The 12,647-nt window shown below is 39.9% G+C and overlaps 1 protein-coding gene across 3 annotated transcripts in view; it reads left to right on the top strand.

Moving 5' to 3' along the window:
* KIAA0825 (KIAA0825 ortholog) overlaps window positions 1–4,555 on the top strand; it is a 248,427-nt gene extending 243,872 nt beyond the window's left edge. For 2 of the 3 annotated variants that reach the window (XM_061479084.1, XM_061479085.1), the window contains one exon: window positions 2,633–3,168. In XM_061479084.1, coding sequence (XP_061335068.1) covers window positions 2,633–2,753 — 121 coding nt within the window. In that variant the 3' untranslated portion in view covers window positions 2,754–3,168. Of the gene's footprint in view, window positions 1–2,632; window positions 3,169–3,750 lie in introns of those variants that run through there. The other variant, XM_061479083.1, reaches the window with a different exon arrangement.
* Window positions 4,556–12,647: the final 8,092 nt, after the last annotated feature.

Below are 12,647 nucleotides of genomic sequence, written 5' to 3' on the forward strand. Positions count from 1 at the left end.
TAATAATTTGAAAGAACAGAGGTGTGCATGTTGGCTGTTCAACTGATGAAGCTTGCATTTTGAAAGTAATTCAGGATGATAATTTCATTCACATTTCTTGAACTGGCTAGTTGGATTTGTACCAATTACTGTTGCCAAAACAACTGTGACATTTTAGATAGGCTAGTAAAAATATGTTCGATTTTGGACAAATTTTTGAATAGGAAGTATTGATTCTTTTTCCATTTGAACTCAAACACCTGATTTCCCATCCCATTTAGGAGAGCAAAGATATTCTGTAGCCTTCTCGTTTACTGTCTAGTAGTCTTTTAGAAAAAAATAATGTCCTCAGACTTTAGGCCTATGAGTGGCAAAATTTCTACACTAGATGAGGGACCAGGTGTTTGTCAAGCTCATTTCATAGATCTTTAATTCATGGATACTGTTAAGTGAATGCATAGAAGACATTCTAATCCTCATTGGACCTGCTTAAATGCTTTAAAAATAGACTACTTTTTGCTAGAATGATAATGCAATGTATTAGTAATAACTTGATATAAAGTGAACACTAGAGAATGTCCAAACTGGATGACATTGAAGATTTTTACCAATGCTAAATTTTAAGTTTCAATGAAATGTGCTGACAAGTATGAAGGCACTATTTTTAAAAGGAATCTACTGATTTATTATTAAGCTTCCTTTAGCCAAGTGTGCTAGATTTCTGTGTTACACCTCCAGCAATAACTGTTTTGAATGTATTTCATTTAGCATTTTCATCTTTCTAAGCAAAAAGCTTTCATTTCATTGTCATCTTTCTAAGCAAAAAGCTCCTCTACTCAAAAATATGCAACAAATCAAATTAATTAAAATGAATCAATTCAATTGGTGAAGTGGTGGTTTGGAATGACTCTGAGGACCATAAATTCAAATTAAGGCTTATACAATTTCTTCCTGGCTTTGGAGAGGCGCCTTAGTCCATTAGCAAAAGGAAAAAGGGAAACTGGTCACCCTGTTTGACAGCATTCACCCTGGGATGCTTGCAGAAGTAACCATGCTGAGGGCTCATGTAGCCAGATATTATAAATATATCATAAAACAGAGAACGAAGCAGATGGTTATAATAACAATTAATTTTACCTAATGTTAATAATCAGATCAGGCTAAGTATGATAGTGGTTGTACATGAGTGGGATTGCTGCAAATTGCTGCAAAACTCTGATCATAGACATAGTGTTTATAATTTTATTCATAGTATGCTTTGCTTGTTCTGATACTCATCAATTGAGGCGATAATGTGGGTTGTCACATTCAGTTTTTAAGGTAAAAGTATGATGGATATATGCTAATTCATACGTGTTCATTGAATATATTTTTCCTGACTGTGTTTTAATGATCAGATTGTACTACAGAGCACTTGTTCTTTTTTCTGGTTTTAGTAAGCTTTTAAACACAGTTATAACAAGTACATCCCACGCTTTATTGCAAATATCGATTGTCCTCTTTTGCAAATATGATGAACTCTCAACATTCTGTATTACATTTGATTTATTCACCAATCTAAACTTGTATATGGCTTTTGCTTTCTGCAGTCTGAATGAGGACCTAATGTATGTGGGAACAGGACTAAGGTATTGCTCCTGACATGAGTTTCATAAAAGCAGTCTTTATTCTGATGCTCCTCTACATCTCTCCTACTTTACAGGATCATCCTATGCTCATTTATATCCACTGGATTTAATACTTGAAAATATTATTTCTGTATTCAGTATTCATGCATTACCTTTTGTCTTCAGCTGGTCTGAACTGGGAACCTACACTTTACTATCTACTTAGAACAGAAAGAGATATATTAAAGGGATAGCAAACCCTTAACATCCACAAAATTTGTAAGACAGTGTCACATTACATAGGAATAATTACAGTGATACAAAGTTTAGCTAACTATATATCAGCATTATTTACGCAATTGTTATCCTGATTTTCTGCAAGGGAATCCTGTGTGACTTTTAAGGTTTTATATTTAATCAGCTACTAAAAAAAAACAAAATTGGCTCCATACTGTTTTATTTTTTCAGTTTTTCAGATTTAATGATATTACGACTTTATCCTAAACTAGAACTAAGTATTCACATGGAGAAAGGGAAGAATCTGATATTTATTTCTTGGTATGATAGGTATGCCTGATGATTGCCGAAATAATGAGCCAGTCAGTTTTTTGGTGTTTTATAATATAGTATTGTCCCTGAGAGAAAATTATGACCATTCACATTAAATATTTGGGCTGATCATCACGTGGTGTTTGAGTTTTCACTACAAACCTATAGAGTGTTGAGAGCACCTGCTAAGCTTCCAAAATGCTTGCTAGCTCTTCCAATTTTTCTCTGCTATTTTTACTGTGCTTCCACATCTACCAATATGTGTGATAAGAAAAATAAAGTACTATCACAATAAATGTGAGATTTTTTGGTGAGATTTTTAAAGTACTATCACAGTAAATGTGAGATTTGACAATTTGTTTCAATTGGCCATGCTAGTTGTGTGGGGAAAGAATTTGGGGAGTTATATATTCTATAACTCAGTTTTGTATTGACTTGCTTGTTCTAAAGACTGGTCTAAAACACATTAAAAAATTAATAAGTTCTCTTTCTTTTAGGTGGGAGATGAAAGAAGGTGCAGATCTTGAAGATGAGGAGAAAGTTATGGTGGAACACTTAAAAAATGTTTATTTGACACAAAGCACTCCTACGTCAGAGGAAAAAGAACGATTACCTTGACAGGTTTCGGGTATCACCTTTTTCTGAATTCACCATGGTTTAACTTAATGGCTTAGTTATAACTGACGGGACTAGAAAGCTCAGGAATATATATGTTGAGTAGGAGTCTTAAAGTAAAGAATGTTCCCCTGTTATTGCCTAGTTACCCCATACAGGCAGCAATTGTTCACATTTGCATCAGGGGAGCAACCATATATGAAAATGTCAATGTCACAAAACTAGGAGGGGTGTATCTCAGTACTGAGGAGGCATGAACGTGAATGACAAACCAAGAACTGTTTTAGAAGTATAAAGCTCACTCTGAAAATAATGCAACTTTGGAAATGTACTGAGCAAACACCCGTGCTATGCTTCTATCAACCATTTTGGAGTCAGTCAGACTGCCCCAGTTAGGGTTGCTCAGAGACATTTTCTCTCCCTTGGTGTCCTGCCATTTAATCATCCAAAGTATATGAAAAAGGACAGGCACAGGACATGGGCCTGAAGTCCTTTGTGAATTGCTCTGGGATGAGTATGCTTGGCCATTATTCCCAAGCAAAACCACATCACTTTAATTGCACTTGCACACCCTAACTTAACATCCAGTGTATGTTATGGCTTAAAAGACATATTTTAGAGAAACTTGTTAGCAACTTTTAAAAGTTTTGAGAAGCATATTTTTATAATATGCTTAACTGTGCATATTATAAAAGGAGTCACAGGCACTGCTCAAAGGACTGCCTATACATTGAACTGAGAAGAGAAAATGATTAAGAATGAAATATTTATTTCTGATATAGTAAAATTTCATTTTCATAGTGAGGCCTGTCTAATATTCAGATTTTCCAAATATTAAATGTTTTTCTTTCCAGTAAAAAGTTCTTCCTCAAAGCGTAAAAATAGCTGAGTTAGCGGGCTATTACGACATTATTTTTTTATACAGAAATATACAAGTTAATTTTTCCTTAGCTCTGGAGAAATAATCCATCAATTTTTTATTTGGTTCTTGCACTGAAAGTCCAAGGGAACTGTTTCCTCTGCCTGATGAAGGACCCTGACATGATCTTGCTAAGGCTGCAATCTTAGCTGCAGCTATTCCTGTTCTCATCACATCTTCTCACAGATGCTATCATGGACATAACTCAGACCACCTGAATAGGAGGAAGGCAGCTTTTTTTCCTAAAGACTTCAGCAGCATCATAGAAAACCATAATGCTAAAGCTGCTGTAGGTTCTCATCTGAAACACAGTTTTTCCTCCTCTTGATTGCTCTTTTTTTTTTATCATGTGTATAAAATATCAGACCATTTCAAATGAAAATAGAGACCACTGCATCTCACAAATCTCCAAAGATCTTGTTCCAGCACTGCATCAACAAAAGGACTGTGAGGCACTGGTGCTTCAGAAATGCTAAAAGTATTACTTAATGAATAAACCAGACTTTTTCCTCTGATGCTGATATAGTCATTTCAGATCATAAAGATGCAATTAAATGTAAAAACAGTTTTTCTTTGCTTTGTATTTCATGTTTGAAGATTAGTTGTGATCTTAAGGCTTAAAACGTGGCTACAGGGATTACCTATGATGGCAGGTATAGTATTCTGACAAACGAGGCAAACATACCAATAATGTGTTAGTGCATGGAAGTTGGAGTTCAGAATATTCTTTCCTACTTTATCAAAATCTATTGCACATAACTATTTTTTTGTATTTTTTTTTTGTCACATGAAGTGAATTTTTTAGGCTGAGAGAGTTGGGGCTGTTCAGCCTGGAGAAGAGAAGGCTGCATGGAGACCTCATAGCAGCCTTCCAGTATCTGAAGGGGTCTTATAAGGATGCTGGGGAGGGACTCTTCATTAGGGACTGTGATAGGACAAGGGGTAACGGGTTAGTACTTAAACGGGAAGTTTAGATTAGATGTAACGAAGATGTTCTTTACTGTTAAGAGTGGTGAGGCACTGGAATGGGTTGCCCAGGGAAGTTGTGAATGCTCCATCCCTGGCAGTGTTCAAGGCCAGGTTGGACAGAGCCTTGGGAGTGATGGTTTAGTGTGAGGTGTCCCTGCCCATGGCAGGGGGGTTGGAACTAGATGATCTTAAGGTCCTTTCCAACCCTAACTATTCTATGATTCTAATTTCTGTTCATGTGGTGAAACTCACTGAAATACTTTCTGTGACAAATCTTTCCTTCTGGGAAACACTTATTCTGAATAGGATAAACTTTGCAAGTGAATTAAACTAATCCAGAATAAAACCCCTCACTTACTCTGAAATGGGACTGTCCAAACTGGTTATTATCCTTTAAATTCACAACACACCTGGTTCTGATATAACTTGTAGACAGCCATGTTAAAAAGCAAACCAACCAACCAAACTGATAAAACCAAAAAACCAAAAACGAAACAAAAAATTCTTCATGACCCTTTCTTCCTTCTCTCCCTGGCAAATTAAGTCAGCAGTAACCGACTGAGTAGCACAAGAACAATTTTGTCTTTCTTATAAAGAGTATACTTATAATCTATACCACTGTGGAGCTGACAAGACAGAATAACTAGTCTGAACAGCATCAGAATCATAGAATCATTTAGGTTTGAAAAGACCTTTAAGCTAACCGAATCAGACTGTTAACCCAATACTGCCAAGGCCACCAATAAACCATGTCCCCAGCTGACACATCTACACATCTTTTAAACACCTCCAGGGACGGTGACTCCACCACTGTTTCACAGCCTGTTCCAGTGCTTGGTAGCCCTTTTTTTGAAGAAATTTTTCCCACAGTCCAGTCTAAACCTCATCTGGCATAACCTGAGGCCATTTCTTCTTGTCCTGTCTCTAGTGACCTGGAAGAAGAGACCAACTCCCACCTCACTACAACCTGCTTTCATGTAGCTGTAAAGAACAATAAGGTCTACTGTTGGTCTCCTTGTCTCTGGGCTGAACAGCCCCAGTTCCCTTAGCCGTTCCTCACCAGACTTGTGCTCCAGGCCCTTCACCAGCTCCGTTGCCTTTCTCTGGCCTGGCTCCAACACCTCAATGTCTCTCTTGTAGTGAGGGGCCCAGAACTGAGCACAGGATTCAAGGTGCGGCCTCACCAGTGCCCAGTACAGGGGGATCTTCACTGCCCTGGCCCTGCTGGCCACACTGGTGCTCATACAGTCCAGGATGCCACTGGCCTTCTTGCCTGCTTAGGCACAAGCTGGCTCATGTTCAGCTCCATCAGTCAGCACCCCCAGGTCCTTTTCCATGAGCAGCTTTCCAGCCACTTGTCGTGGTTTAAACACAGCCAGACAGCTCATTCACTCACTTCACCCCCCTTCTTGCCCTCCCCCTGCTCCCGGAGGAACAGATAGGAGAATCAAAACAAATGCAACTCCCATGGGTTGAGGTAAGAACAGTCCAGTAACTAAGGTATAACACAAACCACTACTGCTATCACCAATAATAATAATGAGAGGGGAAGTAACAAGGGAAGAGAATACATCACCTCACCACCAGCCAACCGATAACTCGCTCCCCCCAGCCCGACCAAACACCAACCGATACCTCATCCAACCCCGCAGTGCTCACCCTTCTGGGTAACTCTCAGTTACATCCTGGGCACGACGTGCTGTGGTATGGAATACTTTGATCAGTTTGGGTCAGGTGTCCTGTCTCTGCTTCCTCCAGGTTTTCCCTCCCTGGCAGAGCATGAGGCTCAGAAAGTCCTTGGTCAGCCTAAACATTTGAGCAATAACTAAAAACATCGGTGTTATCAGCTCTGTTCCCAGGCTGAAAGTCAAAACACAGCACTGCACCAGCTACTAAGAAGGAGAAAAATTACTGCTACTGCTGAACCCAGGACACCGCTCTTCCCCGAGCCTGGAGCATTGCAGGGGGTTGTTGTGGCCCAAGTGCAGGACCTGGGACATTGCCTTGTTGAACCTCATCTCACTGGCCACAGCACAGAAATCCAGCCTGTCCAGATCCCTCTGCAGAGCTTCCCACCCTCAAGTAGATCAACACACACAACTTGGTGTTGCCTGCAGTCTTACTGAGGGTTCCCTCGGTCACTGGTCCAGGTCATTAACAAAGATATTAAAGAGAACTTGCCCTAGTATTAAGCCCTAGGGAACACCACTTATGACTGGCTGCCAACTAACAACCATAACAATATAACAACTGAAAACAACATAAAAGCTGAACCTTTGCACAATAATTTATTTGGATGTTTTTTCTTACAAAATCTTTTTTTATATATGCATACTTTAGAATATGCAAGCTAATGTGGTTTTGAAATTGAACTTGTCCCTCAATCCGCACTGAGAAACAGCTGGGCTCAGATTGTTGGCAATGTAGTGATCTTATTAACAAGACTTCAGGGTATAAAAGAAACATTGTTTTGGCAACATCACTTATGCTTAATAGATACTTTTGCAACATTCGTATTTTTTCAATAAAATTACATTAATAATAATAGTTGTATAACTAAGATTGCTAAATAACATACCATTAATTTCTCAAGACTGCTTACATAAAACTTAAACCCTTACTTGAAGCTTGAAAGAGCTGATCATTTTTATATTATAAGGTGCGTAAAATTAGGAGTACTTCTATAACAGATTGCTGCTTTCTTTGCCTTAATAAAACAATAGTCCTGTATTATTTTAGAAAGTTCTGCTCATTCTAAAATTGACTTAAGATTAATTTCATTTTAGAGAGTGATGGGTTCATAAAGCTACAATGTTTTGCTTTCTTATTTTGTGTCCTGGCTCTTTGTTACTACTCGTTTATCCAAGAACATCTCACATTTACATCTAGCCTCAATAAATGAAGGCAAAAGGAGACAGATTTGCTGGCAGCAGTGTGGGCCCTGTGTTGCATGACCACTGCGATCTGACCATGTTAACTGCTTCTGGAAAGGTAGTCAAAAATAAGGATTGAAGTCTTTTGTGTACAACAGACCTTTCTGAATGGGCAAAAGCTGACCTTGTTGGCTCAGCTGATTTAGCCTAAAAGCAAATTTTGTATTTGTAGATATTAATTGGATCAGATAGTGCAAACTGTGCATTATCACTAATGTTCACAACTAATTCTCATATAAAGTTTTAGTGTGTTTAACCCTTTTTACTAAACAGGCTTAAATAGAAGACTTCATAGCATGGTCTATCTCTAATTACATTAGTTTAGTACCCAGTTCAGAGTGCTCCAAATCTTTAACATCTTGCTACTTTTGAAAGGTGGTTAATAGAATTAGAAGCAGGGCAAAACTGAGAGAGCATTAATAGTAATAGAACTCAGACATGCAAGGGAGAGAGATAATTTGGGGAGAAAGATAGCCCTGACTTTTAGTGACTGCTGTCCTGACAAACAGTGTGCCGTAGATCATGCTTTATTCAGGGAGAGGGATTTTGTATACACCACAGGCAACAAAGCTATTTGTTCAGGAAATATGCATGATGGCAAATTGATGTTCTTAAATTCATCTCTACATCCTCACAGCAGTTCAAGGTAGGCATGAGTCTGGCTTCTTCCAATTAGCTTCCTCTGACAGAAATACTCCATTTCCCTCTTGGCTGGGAGGACTTCACAAAATACTACAAAGTTTCATCTGCAGTAAGATATCAATTATATGCTGATATAAAACAATTTTATGGAACACCTTAAAAAAATGTGCAATAATTTTTAGTGACAGACACTATTCAGACATCCAAAACAACAGTCAAAAAGACTGACGAATTAGACTCATTGCCCAATTAAGGCATGAAATGAGACAGTAGCCTGATGGCAACTGGGAGATTTCTAGGTGAGCATATAGATCTTGAGGAGGTCCAGGCAGATGCAAAATTGCTTCTCTGTAGTAACTATCCGTGCTGTAAACAGTGATATGAAGGGAATCAGAAGCTCTAATCCTGGTCAAATCCATGGTCCTGATGAGATCCATCTGCGGGTCCTGAAAGAGCTGTCAAATGAAGTTGCTAAGGCACTGGCCATCATATTTGAGAAATCATGGCAGTCAGGTAAAGTTCCCGATGACTGGAAAAAGGGAAATAGAACCCCCATTTTCAAGAAGGGGAAAATGGATGACCCTGGGAATTACAGACCAGTCAGTCTCACCTCTGTGCCTGGCAAAATCTTGGAGCAGATTCTCCAGGAAGGCACGCTAAGGCCTATCAAAATCAACAAGGTGCTTGGTGACAGCCAGCATAGCTTCACTAAGGGGAAACCCTGCCTGACCAATTTGGTGGCCTTCTATGATGGGGCTACAGAACTGATGGACAAGGGTAGAGCAGTTGATGTCATCTACCTGGACTTGTGTAAAGCATTCAACACTGTCCCACACGACATCCTTGTCTCTAAATTGGAGCAACATCAGTTTGGTGGATGGACTGCTCTGTGGATAAAGAACTGGCTGGATGGCCGCACGCAAAGAGCTGTGGTCAATGGTTCAATGTCCGGCTGGAGACCAGTAATGAGTGGTGTCCCTCAGGGATCGGTGTTGGGACCAGTCTTGTTCAACATCTTCGTCGCTGACATGGACAGTGGGATGGAGTGCGCCCTCAGGAAGTTTGCTGATGACACCAAGCTGTGTGGTTTGGTTGATATGCTGGAGGGAAGGAATGCCATCCAGAGGGACCTTGACATGCTTGTGAGGTGGGCTGATGTCAACCTCATGAAGTTTAACCATGCCAAGTGCAAGGTCCTACACCTGGGTGGGAGCTATCCCAGGCACAGCTACAGGTTGGGCAGAGAAGAGATTCAGAGCAGCCCTGCGGAGAAGGACCTGGGGGTGTTGGTTGATGAGAAAATGAACATGAGCTGGCAGTGTGTGCTTGCAGCCCAGAAAGCCAACCGTATCATGGGCTGCATCAAAAGGTGCATGACCAGCAGGTCGAAGGAGGTGATCCTGCCCCTCTACTCTGCTCTCGTGAGACCTCACCTAGAGTATTGTGTGCAGTTCTGGTGTCCTCAACATAAAAAGGACATGGAACTGTTGGAGCAAGTTCAGAAGAGGGCCACGAGTATGATCAGGGGACTGGAGCACCTCCCGTATGAAGGCAGGCTGAGGAAGTTGGGGCTGTTCAGCCTGGAGAAGAGAAGGCTGTGTGGAGACCTCATAGCAGCCTACCAGTATCTGAAGGGGGCCTATAGGGATGCTGGGGAGGGACTCTTCCTGAGGGACTGTAGTGATAGGACAAGGGGTAATGGGTTAGTACTTAAACAGGGGAAGTTTAGCTTGGATATAAGGAGGAAATTCTTTCCTGTTAGGGTGGTGAGGCACTGGAATAGGTTGCCCAGGGAGGTTGTAAATGCTCCATCCCTGGCAGTGTTCAAGACCAGGTTGGACGAGGCCTTGGGTGATACGGTTTAGTGCGAGGTATCCCTGCCCATGGCAGGGGGGTTGGAACTAAATGATCTTAAGGTCCTTTCCAACCCTAACTATTCTATGATTCTATAAAGCCCAGAAAATGGACAAGGGTGAGCTTGCTTTTCCCCCTACCTTTGTACTCCAACACTTGGGAAGTAGAGAACATCAGCTGATATTGCCAGGTAGGCAGTACAAGAAAAGCATGCAAGGCCTTGAATAGGCTGGGTGTCACTGAGGATCTTACAATACCCATTAGTAAAATGTTGCTCTTTAGTAACAGAATCTGAAAATAGACTGTTAGCTAGTATTGCAGCAAGTAAAACAATGATACAGAGCTGATAAAAAAACAGTCTAAAAAGCAAGGAATCACTCAAGTATGCAAAAATAAATCCAAACATGTTTTTCTTTTTCCTGGAAAAGTGATTCTATCACATGTGTCTCAGGAAGAAGTAGCAATTACCAAGTACTAATAACATAAAGTGATCATCTGAATTAAGACTGTATGTCTAAATTTTTTAGATGATTACCCCTAAGCTGACAAGGAGCACTCATGGCTAGTGCAAATTTGATGACTACCAGATTGACCCCTTTTAGATCCGTGACAACTTCAGCTATTAGTAGGTTGCAAATGTCTCTGAGTAGATACTTTATAGTATCTCCTACTGAAGAAAGTATTTCAGTGTTAAAATAGCTTGTTATCTAATTTCTGCAGTAAATCAACCCAAGCTCCAACAGTCTAGGTGTCTACGCATTCCTGATTCACATCCATTCTCTATCTAAAAATGAGGCAAAGAACTGTATAATGGTGATCATATTTAATAGGTATGAACTTCTCCAGTTACCAGCACAAACAGCATGCCATGTCTGACATGACAAACTCAGGTTTCAAACTTAGTTCATGGTGGAGGTTGGCTGCAAAAGCACGTAACTTGGTCTTTTTCTTTTCAGGACAGCTTTTTTAGAAACATAATCTCCCTTCAATTCTCCCAGTAAATAAATATATTGATTAAAATTAGTCCCATAAAACAAGCACTCAGTCATTAGAAAACAGCTTATGAATGGTTACCAGTGTGCCCGTGTGCGTTCCTGAAGATAACTGTAATGACATGGTCATGTACAATTTGTTCCTAGATGAATTCACTGGATGACAGAAATATGGTTACACAACCAGTACAGGTACTGCTGTCACTCAAGTTATACGTGGGTAGGTAATTCATTTTCTAGACCAGCTGTCATACAGACTTGAAGCAGTGTAGGTCCTACATGGGTAATAATTTCAGGTTTAGGATTGTCTGAACACTTCTGCTCCTAAAGTTGCACATGAATTTTGTACTATCTATGTTCTTCCATTGTTCTAAGATACCTGTGTTAGCTGGGATAGAAAGATCTGTTTGTCTGCATTGCTTTACGTGAGTTATTTCTGTTTGCTAATGAAACTTATTTTTTACTTAAGTACTTTTAATTTACACTTCAAAATCCACAGCACATCTGTTTTCACAATCTACAAACACCTAAATACATATCAATAAAGCCTGATCAAACCTTATAGAGTCTTAGATTACCAAGATCTTAATAAATGTAAAATTCAAACCAACCACCTGCAAGGTTATAATTCAAGAAATGCAGTAGCTCTTTGCACTTGCATTTTCACCTCCCTGTATATTCCAGAAATAACACCTTTAAGCAGCTGTTTGGTTATGTTCTGCACACTTCCTTGGTATCTTCCATTCTATATAATAAACATGTCTTAAATAGGCTTTACTATGTAGATTAAGATTATGCTTTGCTTCTAGAGAATGGAACAAATATTGGGGAGGTAAGAGGTTGAAATGGCAGGTGGTTTTTGTTTTGGCAGGTGGTCTAGCAAACAGATTACTGTCTACAGTAAGACATGTGGCTTTGGGAATGAAATAATCTTGGCAGTAATCCTACCTTCAAGTATGTATTAACTTCAGGAAATTGATGGCTGGACGTACTATGAAGACTGTCTTCAGAGGCAAATGGATCAGGTCTCTTCAAACAGCAACATTCTGTTCCAGTTAAGGCTCCCAAATTTCACACACGCCTGTCCACTTTATGAATGAACAGACTGATGGAGGTTGTTACATTAACACAAATGTGTAATGTTAATCATCTGGCCTCCTCTTCTCTCTAGAAAAGTAATTAACAAGAATACGGTAGACTGTTCTTTATTTCCAACAAATATGCAGGGTCCTGATCAAGCAAGACTGTACTTCTAGGAGACTTTGGCATCAGCACAGATACCTCCACACTAAGAAGTTGGAGAGCGCAGTTTAATTTATCGTGCTTTAAAAGTGCTGTACATGCCTGGTGCGGTTCTCAGATTTGTGAACCAAAACCGACCAGTCCTGCGACCCTTTCATTCCCTTTCCTTCTCATCCTTCCCCAACTTTGGCTGAGGTGTCAGTGTTATGATCATTCCTGACATTTCCAGATGAGGCTGGAACAGCATCACAGACCACATCTCATGCCGCAGTGTAGAAAACACATACAAAGCGATAAACTGTCTCACAGGGCATCCAGTGCATACAGACAAGTAGCTCTCTAGGCC

This window comes from Pezoporus flaviventris, unplaced genomic scaffold (genome assembly GCF_033815535.1).
Source record: "Pezoporus flaviventris isolate CSIRO_AGI_PZ_B2104156 unplaced genomic scaffold, CSIRO_AGI_Pfla_v1 ptg000141l, whole genome shotgun sequence".
Lineage (NCBI taxonomy): Eukaryota > Metazoa > Chordata > Aves > Psittaciformes > Psittacidae > Pezoporus > Pezoporus flaviventris.